Here is a 19046-nt window from a genome sequence, read left to right as displayed (position 1 = left end):
CAAGACATTTAAACGTAACAAAGTATCTGTAACATCTTTAATGAACTGAGTGTAACAACCTGAACAAGGAGAGCGACTAAAATGGTGAAGGGTTTGGAAGCCATGCCCTACGAGGAATGACTCAGGGAGCTGGGGATGTTCAGCCTGGAGAAAAGAAGGTTAAGAGGTGATATGATAGCCCTGTTTAAATATTTGAAGGGATGCCATACTGAGGAGGGAACAAGCTTGTTTTCTGCTGCTCCAGAGACTAGGACCCGGAGCAATGGATGCAAGCTCCAGGAAAAGAGATTCCAGATCAACATTAGGAGGAACCTCCTGACAGTAAGGGCTGTTCGACAGTGGAACAAACTCCCTCAGAGTGTAGTGGAGTCTCCTTCCTTGGAGGCCTTTAAACAGAGGCTGGATGGCCATCTGTTGGGGATGCTTTGATTTGGATTTCCTGCATGGCAGAAAGGGGTTGGACTGGATGGTCCTTGTGGTCTCGTCCAACTCTATGGCCTGTTACAGACAGCCAAAATAAAGCTGCTTCGAGTCAAAGTGGAGGTATGGTGTTTCAATGATGCATGCATCCTAAGAGTTCAGAACTCGCACCAAAGCCACGCTCCAGCCCTAAGGACTGGAGTGTGGCTTTTGTGTGGCTTCTGGACTCTTAGGACGCATGCATCATTGAAACACCATACCTCCACTGTGACTTGAAGCAGCTTTATGTTGGCTGTCTATAACAGGCCTATGATTCTATTCTAAGAGGTCTGCTATAATAAAGGCTCAAAACACTTTGTAGCCATAATCACAAATATCCTGTTTCAAGTGTATCTTGCTCTTCTGAGCAGTAAGTAGCAGCAAAGGCATGTACAAACAATGTTTCTGAGGCCTCCTTGTCACATAAAAGAGGGGATTTTGTATCCAAAAGCCAATTAGCTATGTTATTTTGCATGCTTTCGCTTCTTGAAAAAGAGATGCATCCACTGATGCTTGCCCTTCTTTACAGAGCCTCCATCAGGTGCATGTTTAATTTTCCGAATGTGAAGAAATACTACAGCACAAGGCTGCTTGCCCTTACCCACAATAGCAACCACACTTGACAAGAAACCCACCCTATTGAATTTAGTGGGATTTATTTCCAAGTATAAATGTTTTTCAGACAGAAATAATATGGGACTGTATGCTGGCAAATACTAGAATTCTTCCTCGGCATGTAATGTATGCATAGCTTTCAACTTCTTCAGTTTTGCAATGGCAGACGGGACCGAAACCTCTCCGTGGATCTTGTTGTCCCTCGTGCGCACATTCACGGCGTTGTTGGCTTTTTCCTTTTCTCCAACCACTGCGAGGGAATGTAGATGTGATTTAATTTCATAAATAACTTCAGACACAAGTACAATGCAGTCGACTTTGGTAATTCTACGTATGTTGAACCTAGGTCCCATTGCATTTAGCAAGTTTCTATCTGTGTGGCACATAGAATCGTGTGACAAGAATAATTAGAAGAGACCTGTGAAACTGCAGGTATGTCAGTTCATAATCCACTTGCCCTTCCATATTCGCTAGGATTAGGGTCACAAGACCTCCATGAATACGGAAAAAACGCAAATAACAAAAACACCATGTTTTTCCATGAGAGGATACCTCTCTAGGAATCTCTAGGTCCTCCAGTGCAACTCTGTGGTCAACGTCCAACAGACACTGACCATAGAACTGCACTGAAGGAGTTACAAAGGCCTAGTAGAGCATCCTCTCTAGGAATCTCTAGGTCCTTCAGTGCACCTTATAGTTAAAGTTGACCACAGAGTTGCACTGGAGGACCTAGATATTCCTAGAGAAAACATATTAATTAAATCCGCAAATATCAAAGCTGCAAATATGGAGGGATGAGTGTACATCCTTTGCCCTTTTTTCATTCACTCCCTATGCACTGCCAATTCATGCGCTACTCTCCTCACACAGACTTTTCACTAGGCCTTACCTAGTGACAGGTTGCCTCCACAACCTCTGAGCAACTATAACGTTTTAAAGAACATTCCATAACAATTCCATACTTCAGCAGATAGCTAGGGAGTTTCTCATATTAATACGACGATATGCAAGAGTTCCTGCAGCTCACACCTACATTGGAATAAACATGGAAGCCTGTGTGGTATATAACTTATGTGGGGGCAAAATAGCAAACTCACTGTTTCCCTGTGAATCAAAATATAAATTCATGCATGCAAGAACCACTGATGCTATCTTCTCCTAGCATACTATGCTAGGAAATGGTGAGAGATAACTAAGATGAATAAAAACAAGTCACAAATACCAAAAATGAAATTATACTGAGCCAGCTGAGCATTTCTTATCTTCTTGTTTAAAGTGCAACTCTGGTCGAGATCAACGTCGGCCATGAATCCAGCCTCAAAAAACTCACTGCAGACCTAAAAGAGCAAATATGGCTGATATTATCACTTCAAGCTATTATCTCTGTGCAAAAAACAAACAAACATACATTCAGTACAACTTTGAAAGCCATTGCCTTTCAGGCTTTCAATGTTCAACAAACCCCTTCCATGAAAATCTGTGCACTGAGAAACTGCCATTTGTGTGTGTGATGAAACTGCCTGTGAACCCAAGTAAATTCTTAGGTATATTCTAAATAGCACACTTAATTTAAAGAGAATGCCACTCAAACCTCCTGAGCTTCACAATGAGCTTCAGTGCCTTTCGGAAGCCTCCCTGTGGCTGTGTGTTGTTAGGGAACAATATATCACAACTATTTTTTTTAGAAATTGTGGTACAGTATTGTGTCACGAATAATTTCTATATGAGACCTTTCTAGAATTTCTGTCTGAACTAGTGGATTTTATTATGGTGAGTTTAGTAGTAAAAAATAAGCCAAAGCATGGGTTCATCTCACTTGTGTATAAGATACAGAATGGAGTTTGTGTATAGATAGCCTCATAAGCTTTATTGGATTTCCATGGCCTACATTTAACCTCTTGGTCTAGATTTTACCTTATAACCTGCATTTAACCTTATATTGCACTACAAAAAGACCCCTAAAGGTATCAAACTTTCAAAATGTCATTAATATTTTACAGAGACGTCAAGACGTAACTTTCCTAACACTCAAGTGAACGTTTTTAAAAAACAAGAGCAGTTCCAGTGTATTAAGGTTCCTTATTGCCACCAAATACTACCTAAAACATTTACCTATTGTTCAACTGGGATCATTTTTCTCCCTGCTCTCTACTTTCTGGGGATATTTTGGTCTTACCTGCTGAGCATATTCTTCACAGGTTGAGCCAACAGGAACTACCATGACCTGCCGTGGAGAAAGCCAGAAAGGCCTGGCCAAAATAGGAACCATAGTGAGTAAACTTGTCTTTATTGTTTGTCTTTATTTTCAAAAACACCAGCTGGCATGTATTTGCTCATTTGTTGCCTTAACAACATAAAAGGATTCTCCCTTCCAACAATGTTGTGCAAGAGACGATAGGTTTCTTGATCATACCATCAGCTGTCCTGGTGGCGCAGTGGTTAAATGCCTGTACGGCAGCCACTCATTCACAAACTATAAGGTTCCAAGTTCAATACCAGCAAAAGGGCTCAAGTTCGACTCAGGCTTGCATCATTCTGAGGAGGTCACTAAAATGACTACCTAGTTGGGGGAATTAGCTTACACTTTGTAACCTGCTTAGGGAGTGCTTAAGTGCACTGATAAGCGGTATAGAAATGTACTTGCTATTGCTGTCTGTTTCAAATGTGCAGAATTATTTTCCCCAACAGAACCAGATTGCCAAGTATATTTCAATTGAATGTGGTGAGAATGGCGCAAAAACAACTCTGTCAATTGGAGGGGAAATAGTACCTCTGCTTTCATACAGAGATGAGCTATTGTTTCGCTATGAAACTTTTTCCTATTGAATTACTCTGTTTGTGCTCAAAATCACAGGGAGCCTTCAACTCTCTGCAGCTCTCAAAACCCTTTCCAATTACTGTACATTGCTACTACGCACCATTTTCCACCATAGTTCTCTGCCAGAATAGCAATCATTCGCTCCACCGAACCCAAAATAGCTCTATGGATGATAACTGGCCTTTTCTTGTCATCTCTGTCTTTCCTGCAAAAGGAAGACAAAAGGGGGGACAGTTTATACATGAAATTGAACTTGGGTATGTCTCTCATGAGAACCCCTTAGGATTTTCCTCACACCAGATATGATGGCTACTTCTACAAACTTTATGCCTTCACTGAGATATCCCTTTGTCCCAGGACAGTGCCATTTTGGCTATGTAAAGAATGGCACCTAGACAAATGAGTTAACAGTTTACCTATTTAATCATAATGACTGCCCCAGCAATATAGTTCTCTGGGGAGAGTAACATTGTCTTAAAGTTTTATCTTCCTTTAACACTCAGTATTATACCAGGAGAGGAAAGGGGAGGGAAATCCCAATCTCCCCATACCTCCATCTTTGGCCTCCTACTTTGCAAACTTACCCTACGTAAGTAAGATTAAACCTGACTGGTAGCTGGAAGTCAAGCTGGATTGTAGCACACTGATGATAGCGCCCAATAGCATCTCTGATTTTAATATCAATCTGCAAAGGAGCATGTTGATCACAATTAGAATAGTTTTCACCATTTATAGCTTCAACAAGAACATTATTTCAGAACAGTTTTACTAACCTTGGGACCATAAAATGCTCCATCTCCTGGATTTAGCTTCCAAGGCTCCCCAAAGTCATCCAGACTGTTTTGGAGTTGCTAAGACGTTACAAGAAGAAAAAAAGTTGAAATATCAGTAATATAAGTGTCATTGTTATGAAGGCTTTGCCTTCCAGTGCTATGGCTCTGTAGTCAGTTGGGCCTCTGGAGACCTGGAACTACATCCAGTTCCAGAATAGGATAGTTAGCCTCTTAGCAAGGAAGCATTTAATCTCTTTCTGTCTCACCTTCTCTGCTTGGTCCCAAACTTCCTTCTCCCCTAAAAAGTTATCTGGTCTTGTGGAAAGGTGTAGTTGAAAACTAAAACCAAAAACAGCATACACAGACTGTAAGAAGTCCAAGCAGCCTTTCATCTCCTCTTCAATCTGAAATTTAAAATGTAAATAAATATACAGTAGAATTACAGTGGAATTCCAAATTTAAAGGAAGGCCTTTAATGCTACCTTCTTAGAACTCTGATAAGGGTGAAGTATTACTATTAAGCTGACCACGAGCTTCCCGTTTTTTAAAAAATAATTAAAACATCAATCTGTGGCAGTAAGTCCCAACACAGATTCTCACCTGCTCCATTGTGCAAAAGATATGGGCATCATCCTGTTGGAAGCGGCGAACTCGAGTCAAACCACTTAGTGTCCCTGAAAGTTCATTACGGTGAAGAACTCCAAAGTCAGCAAGCCTTAAAGGCAGCTCCCTCCAGGAACGTGGGCGGTGGGCAAACATCAAGCTAAAAGAGATGTCAAACACTTTGATAGGTCAAACAACCATATTCAGCTTCTCTTTATGGTACATGTCCCATCTGATTCTTGCTTTTTCCCCTAAAACTAATCAAAATAACTGAAAGCAATAATGGGAAGCATTACAAACCAGTGTCCAGGACAGTTCATCGGCTTAAGGGCAAACATTTCTTTCTCCGCCTCAAAAGAAAACATATTTTCGCTGTAGTGCTGCCAGTGACCAGATGCTTCCCAGAGTTTAATATTATAGACATTTGGAGATACAACTTCTGTGAAGTTACGTCGATGATATTCTTCCTGCAAGTTAAAAAAAAAGGAAAAGATGTACATCTAACTCTTTAGTAAGTGATGGATAAGTTCCCCCAGCCAACAAAATACTCTGCCATTTGTTTATGCAATATCTGAAGGCCATAATCATTGGAATAAACAAACAATTTGAATTAATTCAAATTTAACTAATATGTTTTTCTCTGGATGAAGAAGTGTAGTGTAACAGTATTGAGTTATTAATACTTAATTTATTTACTCACTTTGATAAACTCCATGAGTGAATTATAAAGAAAAGCACCTCTGGGGAGAAAGAAACAGCTTCCAGGACTCAATTCGTGAAAGAAGAAGAGTTCTTGTTCCTATAGCCAAACAAACAACCATAATGATGTTGTTACATAAGTGATGTTGTTACATGCTAACAACATCACTTAAAAGTCAAAATTCTACCTTTCCAATTTTTCTGTGGTCTCGGTTTTTCGCTTCCTCCTGGAACTTCTCCCACTCTTTCATCATTTTGTTGTCTGGGAAAGATATTCCATAAATTCTCTGCAGTGTTTCCATGTCAGCCTTTCCTTCCCAATAGGTTGATGAGTTCTGATGTACAAAACATGATCCCAAGAATGGGTTAAAAATAACCGGCATGTGAGAAAAGGATGCTAGATCTTCCCATCTGATTTAGCCCTTTATGGCAGCATGAAATGTCTGAGATCACTGTACAAAACTAAGCCTGCAATCCTACATTCACTTAACTGGGGATAAGACCTGCATGTGGTGTTTATCCTTTGAACATCATCTTCAATCATCTGAAGGTCTTCTGCTTCTTAAATGATCCTCATCTTTCTTCCTTGCTGTCTCATACCCGCATGATACCATCTTTCTCACTTTCTCAAAGCCCAGGTCTCCTGTGAAACCTCTGCCTCATACCTGCCCGACCTCCATTCCTATGCCTGCAATAAGTAACCAAGAAACTAACCCTAAGGCTCTATGCAAATGTAGCAAGAATAATCCTATATTCATCCCATACTCTATCCACTACTTCTGTTCTATACCACACACATCTTCACTGTTGCTTCTTCTCAAATCAGAACAACTGCCCTGCATTTGATCTGGAAAATCTTCCCCTTTGTAATCTGTAAATACAAAATGAACACCACTAAATGCTATCCGAATAACTATGACTCAGGGATGCCAATTTCCTCAAAACATTCACACAACCGGGCGGCCAAAACTTACTAAATTAAGGGCTGCATTTCGATGAAAGCACATCACAATGTATGGGGACAGCCTACTCTGAACACTGAATACTCTCAATACTGGATGCTTTAGGGACAAACAAGGGCTAGGATCGCTGTGCCCAGTTTACCAGCTCCCAGAGGCACCTGGCTGACTGCTGCCAAAACAACTCTTGGTCTGACCCAACGAGGGATATTTAAAGCCATCCTGATGTTACAAGAAACCTTGCTCTGGAAAAGCATGTGGCCATCCCTGTTTTCATCGCTACCACCTTTCAACCCCAATTCTTTTTAAGGTTTCCCTTTTGTCACCTTAGATTATGAATCAGAGATGTAAAATAACAATCCAATAAGACAGGAGGGTTACAGAGGGAGAATTTGCCGTATTTTCCCGTAGCCAAACACTGCTATCGGCTTGGCAGTTCAAATTCCAGAACTCAAAAATAAAATGTAAATCAAGCAGCAGAGCGTCGTTCTCTTCACGCAAGGATCTCAAAAAAGTGCTTGGAGCTACGAAGAGGCCAGAAATCCTGCCTGCCCAAACAGATTAGTGGCTTCCCTGTTTCGAGGACAGATGTTCCCCTTACAGATGTTAAATCGTCTGATAGTTCTTGGGTAACTTTTTAGATGTGTGTTAGAAGAAACTCTCAATCGTAGCCTTTCTTACTTTAAGGTTTGCAGAGCACGAGAAGATATGGGGGCCATTTTCTAGCACCACAGATCTGCTATGGGCCACCCCTAACCTCTCTGAGTGAATCTGAAAGGATTCTTGCAATTTTTAAAAGTCATTTGTTTCCCTGTTTTAAAAAAATGATTTAATTTTCTTATTTTTTAACATAAAAGCAAAAACAAAAACAAAAAACCCTTGGCATCGCTTCATCTTTTTACATTGTTTGTTTACAACAAACTCTAGCTTATTTTCCAAATATACCAGCACAGCATTCAGGGGTTGTAGGTTGCTTCTTTAAACTGATGAGGTTTGGTTCAAACTACAATCCTTTCATAAATAACAACAAATAAGTAGTCACAGAAAATAGATTCCAGTTAGAAAATAGATTCCCTTGAACCTATGCAGGAAGAAAGTCAAGCAAGAATGAGCATGCGAACTCCATGGTCTACTTAAGACGCATAGAGGCTCATGCATGTACCACTAAATTCAAGGTTAGCACTATATCTGAACCATGCCACTGCACTGAAATGGGTCTTATTCCATACTGAAGCCTTTTAAGGATATAATTATAGTTTATCGACTAAAAAACGGTTGATTTTAAAAAGCCCCCTTACCTTAAAAATCTTTAAGGCCTTAATTTTTCCAGTATGCCTCACATGGGGGCCTCTGCATAAGTCAATCAATGGACCACATCTGTTGGAAGACATAGATCAGACAGAAGTTGTTTTGGGAGTTATGACAAAAACATTGACGACCATTATGTTCAGATTAATAGCCAATTAAAAGATAATAGGCTCAAGAACTTAATGTTGCACATACGTAAGTTTTATCCTCAACATCTTCAATACTGTTCTTACAGTGAAATTTCAGGCATCATACAAAACCAAGGTTTGTATTTTCAAAAGGAAAGCAAGTAAACCACAGGTAAAAGCTGTGTGTGTTTGCTTTTACTTCCCATCCTCATAGCTTTTTGAGCTTTGTAAGGTAACATGGATCTCCACAAGTTTAGTAACACCTAAGGTCACATTACATCTAACCACAGCTTTTCTGGTTAGACATCATCCCTGTATATACATATAAGCTACAGACCTCAAACTCACTTCTGACCATGGTTTCTACTTCTGATATGATGAGCTAACTGCAAACCACGGTCTTCTCAACTCAAACACCATTCCAAATACTGTAAAGGTTATTCTTCCTTAAACATGATTTAACTTGGACTGAACTGGTAACTGTGTATGCTAAACAAGATGTCCTCACATACTGATCATTATTATCCCTGCCTCACGCTTTTATTATCCATGCTTGAATGGAACTGGGACAAAGAAGTAGCAGTAATTTCAACGTGTGAGATAAATGACACATATTTTTACCTATACACTGTTGTTGTTGGCGTGTCAACCTTCTCATTCAGGATTCGACATTTAAACTTGTTGTACTACGCAGAGAGGGGGGGGGGGGAAGTAGGGATGGGAAAGAAAACACAACATGAGAACTGGATTTAGCTTTAACATGTACAAAAATATAAGGTCTTGTACCAAATCAGACCATCGTCTACCTGTCCCTCTATCACCAAATTCTCTAGTAGATCTCCAGATTGTCATCTTGTTGTTATGTGCCCTCAAATCATTCCCAACTAACTGCAACCTTAAGGCAACCCTATCACTGGGTTTTCTTGGCAAGATTTGTTCAGAAGGGGTTTCTCTTTGCTTTCCCCCGGGGCTTCAAACCCTGGTCTTCATAGTCCAGCGCTTAACCCACTATACCAGCCTCTAGCAGGAGTCTTTCCATGCCCATTACTTGAGATCTGTCTAACTGGAGATGCTGGGATAGCACCTAGAACCTTCTGTATGGAAATATGTGCTACACCTCAGAGCTACAGCCCTCCTTCCTAAGCTATTTAAAACAGACGCAACTGCATTCTTGCCTAGTTCTTCCAAGACTTTCAGATGTATCAACAAATAACTTCTTGAGTAATTCTTTCAGACACAGCCCTGAAGTCTGACATTCCCACCAGCAAAAGGATATGTTATGAAACATGCAGGGGAAGCTCAAAAGAGATGGGTTGGCGGTGTATTAGTTATATTAAGCACAGCATCTTTCAGAAAACAGCTTCATCATGCATAAGTGGCGAGGTCACAGGGGCCAACGTTACTGTAGGCTAAACAAGTCTCCTGCTCTCAACACAAGCAACACGGATAGGAACGGCTATTCCTGAGCTGGCATCCCAAGAAGAAACTAATTACAAACTCAAGCTACATATATTCATTCACGGCTAGCATGAGTTTTCCCTAAGTTCCAGTCTCTCTGGAAATTCATTTTATCTAGAGGCTGTAGACATGTAGCAACAAGGATATAAATAGGAGCTTGCAGTATGTGATATAGGATGAGGGAACAGCCAGCCAGGACTGCAGAAATAATAATTCAGTCTGCCACCACTTTAAATGCCATGTCTCAGTGTTATGGAATTCTGGGGTTTCTAGTTTTGTGAGACATTTAGCCTTCATTGTCAGGGAGATTTGGTGCCAAAACTACACATCCCTGAATTCCATAGCCACTGAGCCATGGCAGTTACAGTGGTGTCACACTGGATTATTTCTGCAGTGTGGATGCAGCCCAAGAAATAACATTGCCTTCTGTTTAGTTATATGTTCTCTGATTGTTTTGGATTCCAAATTCCACAATCCCTCATCCACCACTTTACAGCATGGATGGGGGAACTATTTCCTCTGAAGGACTTTCCGGTCCCTAGGGAGAATGTCAATTGGGGATCTGGAGCAGACTGCAGATGGTACCAGAGCCAATGTGAGTGAAATTTTCAGCATTGTAAAACTGCACTCTCCTTCCTCTCTCCACTGAACTCTCTCTACATCACCCTCTCTCTTTCTCTTTCTGTCTTCGCTCTTCATTTCTACAGGTGATACAAAGTTGGGGCCCAAACAGACAGGCCAAAATAAAGCTGCTATGGGTCATTTTGGAGGTATGCTGTTTAAATGTTGCATGCATCCTAAGAAGCCGGTAACCATACCAAAGCCATGCCCTAGTCCTAAGGACGGGAGCGCAACTTTGGCGCAGCTTCTGGCCTCTTAAGATGCGTGTGTCATTTAAACAGCATCCAAAGCAGCTTTATTTTGGCCTGACTGTTTGGGCCCTTAGTAATAAGCCCCCAATTCCAACCTAAATGGCTTGCTAGCATGCTATCAAGTGAACATCAGTACTGGAAGCCCCATGACCACCTTGTATCTCTACAATGAGAGAACCAGGGCCATGTAAAAGACTGGCATTTTCAGAGCTCCCTGCGTTTCTATACTGTGACAAAACAAACAACAAGAAGGGGTGCTAATCTTCGGATAACCAAATTCAGAACAATGTTTGCCCTGGGTAATTTCCAGCCTTAGCAAAAAGAGAGACTCACTTTAAACATATCCAGGAGGGTCTCCTTGCGGATTTCTAGCCTTTCAAAAGGCTGTTTCTCCTTTATGATATTTTTACATATATTCTCCAGAGCTGGAAATTCTGTACTGGATACACCTCTAAACAAAACAAAGGGCAATCATCAAAAATCAAACAGTGGACAGAGCAGAATAAAGATGATAACTTCCAGTCCAAGTGGGAAATCAAGTTATTTTCCCTACTACTGTATGGCAATTTAGGGGGAAAATGCTTTAAATTTCAACAGCATACTAGGTACTGTTACTTTTTTGAATAGGAAATTCTATAACTAAAGACTTTTTGGTTCGACGTTTTGTTTCCAGTTAGGAAATAAAAGCATCTGAGATGGGAAGAAAAATGTATTATTCTTATTGCTATGTAGGAACAGTACCTGTTGTCCATGTACATGTCATAATAAAAGCCATTCTCAATGGGAGGTCCATAGCACAAGCATCCACCATAATAATTTTCCATAGCTTCTCCAAGGATGTGAGCACTAGAATGCCAATAAACCTATATTAAAATGGGGAAAATGGGGAAAAGATGTCCTTACAATATAACTCTAAATTAAGTCGCTGTCCCCTACTTGGTTAAATCCAACCTAATTCAAATACATTTCTGTCCTTTAATACAAAACTACAGAACTCATAGCTCCATCTGGTTTAATTGGTAGATTGTTCGTTTTCTTTCTCCATCCCATGTTTTCTACCCTGATAAACAGAACCTTAAAACTCTCTCTTGTGGCAGTTTGGTTGTATCCCATAAAGGTATACCCAAGATATGAAAAGTCAGGTGTAAGGCTGCATCTGCACTGCAGAAATAATGCAGTTTGACACCACTTTAACTGCCACGTCGCAATGCTATGGAATTCTGCAGCTTGTAGTGTTGTGCAATATTTAGCCTTCCTCTGTCAAGAGAGCTCTGGTGCCACAACAAACTACAAATCCCAGGATGATGATGATGATATTTATTTATATCCAGCCCTTTTCGCAAAATTGGGACTCAGGACTCCACAGCATTGAGCCATGGCAGATAAAGCGGTGTCAAACTGCATCATTTCTGCACTACAGTTGCATGTTTAGAGAAGACTAGTTCACATCCCAGCCCAACTACTCTTTCCTCTGTTTCAGATCCTCATTTTTGACTGGCCACCAGATATAATCTTTTATTTCGACCCCCCATTCTTTGTATAATTATTCCCATGCTGCCCCCATGCTAAGTTCTTTGCAATTTGAATCCACATATTGACAAAAATGAAAGACCAAATGTATCCATAGACATAAGTTGTGTCTGCAACCACAAAACCTTTAAGCATTGTCCACGCAAGACTCTATCTCAAGAGTAGAGAGTAAAAGCTGGACACCACATGGCCCCTGGATCCCAATTTTGTGGGCCCAAAAGACCCGACTTGTCCCAGAAAGCCACCCACCGGTGTAATTTTCAGGCATTTTTTTGTTCCTGCACATGTATTTCCCTTCAGGAACTGATTCTTTTGTTTTAAATTATTTTCCAAAGTGGTTGTGTGAAGGGTGGTGTGATACATACTGCTTGGGCTTCTTCGCTATCAAACGCAAGCAGCTCCAGGGTAGAATCCCCTTCCATCGGTCGGTCCAAATCCCATAACTCCCCATTGACTTTGGCGATGACGGCATTGTCAGCAAGTCCTCGGCTACAGATAATAAAGACAGGCTAAAAATCTTTCAGCCATGTGTAAAGACACAAACAAAACCATTGTAAAATGTGCCTCCCTGCCATAAAAACTGTAATGTAATTGTAAATGTAATGTAATTGCAAAGAGTTGAATTGTGAATACGACAGGACCAGGGCAAGTGCTGAAAACCTAACGCATGTAAGGTACAATACTTGTTTTGCACACATTTAGGTTTTAAGGTTTCTTCACAGTTAAAATTACCTGATTCCTAATGCTATCTGATGTGGAGTTGTTTTCCAAGATTCCCCTTCAACCTTTTTCCCATCCGGAAGAGTAATTTTGATCGGTCTACTTTGGGCGGACGCTCTGGATGCCAGGAGGGCATCATGTTCCTTCTTCAGGGCTTCATACAGCTTCAGCCGATCTTGGATGAAGCTTGGCTCCTGCTGGGGCTGCAAAACATTGCAAAGGAACATATCTCACAGGCCGCAGTCCATTTGATTCCCATGTGCTCTTCCTATTGCAATGAACTGAAGGTGCACAAAAGCATGGTAGCATCCATTCACGTCAAGATTTTTCTCACGCACCAGTCTCTTTTACACTGCATTTTAGGCCTCATCCATTATTGTATACACGTGAATACAGTCAGACCTCCTTATACACGGATCTATTATACACGGATTCAAGCATACACGGTTTGAAAATGTTCCAAAAAAGTATAAATTTCAAATATCAAACCTTGATTTTCCACTTTTTATAAGGGACACCATTTTGCTATATCATTATGTTTAATGGGACTTGAGCATACACGGATTTTGTTATACACGGTGGATCTTGAAACCAAACCCCAGCATATAACAAGGGTCCACTGTATTATATTATATAGTAATAATAATAATAATAATGACTGAAGAGGATAGCTAACCACTCATAAATTGGCTGCTTTGCAACTAATGCAATGGAGAAGGGAGTTACATAAGTCATAGAATCATAGAATCGTAGAGTTGGAAGAGACCCCAAGGGCCTTCCAGTCCAACCCCATTCTGCCATGCAGGAAATCTCGATCAAAGCATCCCCGACAGATGGCCAAAGACCTCCAAGGAAGGAGACTCCACTTTACTCCGAGGAAGGAGTTTGTTCCACTGTCGAACAGCCCTTACTCTCAGGAGGTTCCTCCTAATGTTGAGGTGGAATCTCTTTTCCTGCAGCTTGCATCCATTGCTCCGGGTCCTAGTCTCTGGAGCAGCAGAAAACAAGCTTGCTCCCTCCTCAACATGACATCCCTTCAAGTATTTAAACAGGGCTATCATATCACCTCTTAACCATCTCTTCTCCAGGCTAAACATCCCCAGCTCCCTTAGTCGTTCCTCATAGGACGTGGTTTCCAGACCCTTCACACGCAAAAGAATATCACTTACTTCGTTCTTACAACCATCCAGAGTCTGAGTTTCTTTCTTCTTCTCCTTTTTATGTTTCGCCTGGTGAACAGCAAGGTTTGCATCAGGAAAATCCTAAACAGGAAAAATAAAATAGTGAATATATACCACATGCATTACACCAACTCAGTCCTTCACCCAAACCCTTTATTCTGCAGCAGAGTCTGGAAGAATATTATTATTATTACTATTAGTAGTAGTAGTAGTAGTAGTAGTAGACCTGAGAAACAGGTCCTAAAAGGAATTGCAGCCCTCCTTTACTCTGAAGGCCAAATCATGGGTGAATGGGATCAACTCTTGTGTAAATACTGCATCCCAGTGCAGACAGATAGATGGTTAGATAATGATAAATGATAGAGAGATACATAGATACTGATAGCGAGTTGATAGATAACTATAGCTATAGTTATTCTCAAAGGTGCTACAAGATCTCTCTATGTACTACAGGTATCTGTGGATAACAGATAAATAGATAATGATAGAGAGATTGATAGAGATAGATGATTGATAATAAATAAATTGATGATGACAGAGATAGATGATAGAGAAATAGAGAAAGAGATGACAGGTAGATGATAGAGGTTATAGATAGATGGAGAGGGAGAGAGATGAGAGAATGATTATAGATGAGAGAGATGAGAGAATACATAGAGATGAGAGATGAGAAATAGATAAGAGATGAGAGAGAGATTAAAGAGAGATGAGAGAAATTGATAATATATAGACATAGATTATAGATAGATGGATAGATAGAGAAATGAGAGAAATATATGAAACAGAAAGATGAGAGAATGATAGAGATATTATAAATAGATGGATAGAGAGATGAGAGAGATGATAGATAAAAGACAGAGAGATGATAAAGAGATGATAGAGAGGGATGATAGTTAAAGAGATATGATATAGAGAGATGATAGATGATAGAGAGATAATATTTAAAGAGAGATGATAGATTAAAGAGAGAGATTGTGAGAGAGATGATGGATGACTAGATGAGAGAGAGAGAGAGAGAGATGGTAGAAAGATGATAGATATTATTGATTAGTAGACAGAGAGATAGAGAGAGATTATAGATGGTTGGATACAGATAATAGAGTGGAAACAAGATAGAGAGGGAGAAATGACAGATGGATAGAGATGAGAGAGAGATGATAATTAGAGATGTGATAGATAGATAGATAGATAGATAGATAGATAGATAGATAGATAGATGAGAGAGTTGAGAGATAGACAGACAGATGGATAGAGATGAGAGAGAGATGATAATTAGAGATGTGATAGATCGATAGATAGACAGATGAGAGAGTTGAGAGATGACAGAGAGAGACAGACAGATGGATAGAGATGAGAGACAGATGATAATTAGAGATGTGATAGATAGATAGATAGATAGATAGATAGATAGATAGATAGACAGACAGACAGATGAGAGAGTTGAGAGATAGACAGATGGATAGACAGACAGATGGATAGAGATGAGAGACAGATGATAATTAGAGATGTGATAGATAGATAGATAGATAGATAGATAGATAGACAGACAGATGAGAGAGTTGAGAGATAGACAGATGGATAGACAGACAGATGGATAGAGATGAGAGACAGATGATAATTAGAGATGTGATAGATAGATAGATAGATAGATAGATAGATAGATAGATGAGAGAGTTGAGAGATAGACAGATGGATAGACAGACAGATGGATAGAGATGAGAGACAGATGATAATTAGAGATGTGATAGATAGATAGATAGATAGATAGATAGATAGATAGATAGATAGACAGATGAGAGAGTTGAGAGATAGACAGATGGATAGACAGACAGATGGATAGAGATGAGAGACAGATGATAATTAGAGATGTGATAGATAGATAGATAGATAGATAGATAGATAGATAGACAGACAGATGAGAGAGTTGAGAGATAGACAGATGGATAGACAGACAGATGGATAGAGATGAGAGACAGATGATAATTAGAGATGTGATAGATAGATAGATAGATAGATAGATAGATAGATAGATGAGAGAGTTGAGAGATAGACAGATGGATAGACAGACAGATGGATAGAGATGAGAGACAGATGATAATTAGAGATGTGATAGATAGATAGATAGATAGATAGATAGATAGATAGATAGACAGACAGATGAGAGAGTTGAGAGATAGACAGATGGATAGACAGACAGATGGATAGAGATGAGAGACAGATGATAATTAGAGATGTGATAGATAGATAGATAGATAGATAGATAGATAGATAGATGAGAGAGTTGAGAGATAGACAGATGGATAGACAGACAGATGGATAGAGATGAGAGACAGATGATAATTAGAGATGTGATAGATAGATAGATAGATAGATAGATAGATAGACAGACAGATGAGAGAGTTGAGAGATAGACAGATGGATAGACAGACAGATGGATAGAGATGAGAGACAGATGATAATTAGAGATGTGATAGATAGATAGATAGATAGATAGATAGATAGATGAGAGAGTTGAGAGATAGACAGATGGATAGACAGACAGATGGATAGAGATGAGAGACAGATGATAATTAGAGATGTGATAGATAGATAGATAGATAGATAGATAGATAGATAGATACAGACAGATGAGAGAGTTGAGAGATAGACAGATGGATAGACAGACAGATGGATAGAGATGAGAGACAGATGATAATTAGAGATGTGATAGATAGATAGATAGATAGATAGATAGATAGATAGATAGACAGATGAGAGAGTTGAGAGATAGACAGATGGATAGACAGACAGATGGATAGAGATGAGAGACAGATGATAATTAGAGATGTGATAGATAGATAGATAGATAGATAGATAGATAGATAGATAGACAGATGAGAGAGTTGAGAGATAGACAGATGGATAGACAGACAGATGGATAGAGATGAGAGACAGATGATAATTAGAGATGTGATAGATAGATAGATAGATAGATAGATAGATAGATGAGAGAGTTGAGAGATAGACAGATGGATAGACAGACAGATGGATAGAGATGAGAGACAGATGATAATTAGAGATGTGATAGATAGATAGATAGATAGATAGATAGATAGATAGATGAGAGAGTTGAGAGATAGACAGATGGATAGACAGACAGATGGATAGAGATGAGAGACAGATGATAATTAGAGATGTGATAGATAGATAGATAGATAGATAGATAGATAGATAGATAGATAGACAGATGAGAGAGTTGAGAGATAGACAGATGGATAGACAGACAGATGGATAGAGATGAGAGACAGATGATAATTAGAGATGTGATAGATAGATAGATAGATAGATAGATAGATAGATAGATGAGAGAGTTGAGAGATAGACAGATGGATAGACAGACAGATGGATAGAGATGAGAGACAGATGATAATTAGAGATGTGATAGATAGATAGATAGATAGATAGATAGATAGATAGACAGATGAGAGAGTTGAGAGATAGACAGATGGATAGACAGACAGATGGATAGAGATGAGAGACAGATGATAATTAGAGATGTGATAGATAGATAGATAGATAGATAGATAGATAGATAGATAGATGAGAGAGTTGAGAGATAGACAGATGGATAGACAGACAGATGGATAGAGATGAGAGACAGATGATAATTAGAGATGTGATAGATAGATAGATAGATAGATAGATAGACAGACAGATGAGAGAGTTGAGAGATAGACAGATGGATAGACAGACAGATGGATAGAGATGAGAGACAGATGATAATTAGAGATGTGATAGATAGATAGATAGATAGATAGATAGATAGATAGATGAGAGAGTTGAGAGATAGACAGACAGATGGATAGACAGACAGATGGATAGAGATGAGAGAGAGAGAGATAATAGTTTAGATGGATGGATGGAGGGAGGGAGGGAGGGAGGTGTGTGGGAGAGAAAGGCGGCAGAGAGGCGGGTGTTGGAGCCCAGGGCCGCCGACCTTCTCCCTGTTTTCCCCCTGTTGGCCTCCTCCTCCTCCTCCTCCTCCTCCTTCCTGGATCTGGGCCTGGAGGCTCCGTCGGAGGTGGAGGCGGCGGTAGCGGAGCCTCTCGTTCTCGGCCCTGAGCGCCTGGAGCTCCGCGGGGAAGGACTCCGGAGGCGGCGGCGTCAGCAGCAGCGGGGGCTCCTTGAGGCGCCCGATCTCGGCCGACAGGAGCCGGATCTCGTGCTCCTGGCGGGACAAGCGGGAGGCGATGCCGGAGAAGGAGGCGGCGGAGGCAGCCATGGCCGCTGCCTGCTAGCCTCCGAGGGAGGGCGGAGGCCGGGCCCGGTCCGCCCTCCGGCGCCTCCTTCCTTCCCGCCTCTCTCTCCCTAGACTCTGAGGGAGGAAGACAGACGGCGCCATTTTGTCTCCCTCAGAGAGAGAGAGAGAAAGAGAGAGAGAGAGGCGCTCATGTTTCCCTCACAAAATAAAAACTATATATATAAAACTATATATAATATAGAAAAATAAAACATTATATATATATATCTATATCTATGTGTGTGTATCTATGTCTGTATATTTGTAATTGCAAACCCTCCCTGAGGAAGCCTTGCCAAGGGAAAAAGAAACCATCATTTAAGGTCGCCATAAGTTATAAAGCAACACACAGTTCTATTAATACATGATAATATAATACTATTATTATATTATATATTATAATATAAAAATAGTACAATAGTATTATAAGAAGAAAAAAAATACTTGCCATGAACCAGAAATGACTTGAAGGCACACAATGTACACACACACATTATTATTATTATTATTATTATTATTATGCTTCCAAATTTATTCATCCTTAGAGCAAACATGTGGAGATCAATGGGGCTTATACACCTATTTTTTTGCTTATTGATATACAAATATTTGAACTTCTTCCAAAATGTAACCAGGGACTCTCC

The 19046-nt window shown here is 40.1% G+C and overlaps 1 protein-coding gene across 1 annotated transcript; it reads right to left on the bottom strand.

The window, feature by feature from the left end:
- Positions 1-1098: 1098 nt before the first annotated feature.
- Positions 1099-18399, bottom strand: LOC149307145 (threonine--tRNA ligase 1, cytoplasmic-like). Its single transcript, XM_089538400.1, has 19 exons — positions 18100-18399; positions 14112-14204; positions 12955-13145; positions 12588-12711; positions 11434-11555; positions 11026-11143; positions 8984-9048; positions 8225-8303; positions 6156-6302; positions 5969-6067; positions 5569-5735; positions 5266-5428; positions 4932-5069; positions 4666-4743; positions 4477-4577; positions 3993-4097; positions 3251-3323; positions 2297-2411; positions 1099-1324 (listed from the first exon to the last, which is right to left on the bottom strand). The coding sequence occupies exons 1-19, from the start codon at positions 18382-18384 to the stop codon at positions 1176-1178; spliced, it is 2412 nt and encodes an 803-aa protein (XP_089394526.1). The 5' UTR covers positions 18385-18399; the 3' UTR covers positions 1099-1175.
- Positions 18400-19046: the final 647 nt, after the last annotated feature.

This window comes from Sceloporus occidentalis, unplaced genomic scaffold, assembly GCF_023333645.1.
Source record: "Sceloporus occidentalis isolate IW3139 unplaced genomic scaffold, rSceOcc1.0.p SCAF_9, whole genome shotgun sequence".
Taxonomy (NCBI): domain Eukaryota; kingdom Metazoa; phylum Chordata; class Lepidosauria; order Squamata; family Phrynosomatidae; genus Sceloporus; species Sceloporus occidentalis.
Note: the sequence above shows the minus strand (reverse complement) of the source record. Positions and strands in the feature narration are given on the sequence as shown.

Bases quoted from the DNA above. Each gene is read 5' to 3' on its own strand.
- LOC149307145 (XM_089538400.1), bottom strand. From the start codon at position 18,384: ATGGCTGCCTCCGCCGCCTCCTTCTCCGGCATCGCCTCCCGCTTGTCC. The intron at 9,049-11,025 runs GTGAGTCTCTCT...CTCTCTGCGTAG, and splicing joins CCCTCCTGGATATGTTTAAA to TACAACAAGTTTAAATGTCG. The intron at 5,429-5,568 runs GTTTGTAATGCT...CATCTCTTTTAG, and splicing joins ATGAACTGTCCTGGACACTG to CTTGATGTTTGCCCACCGCC.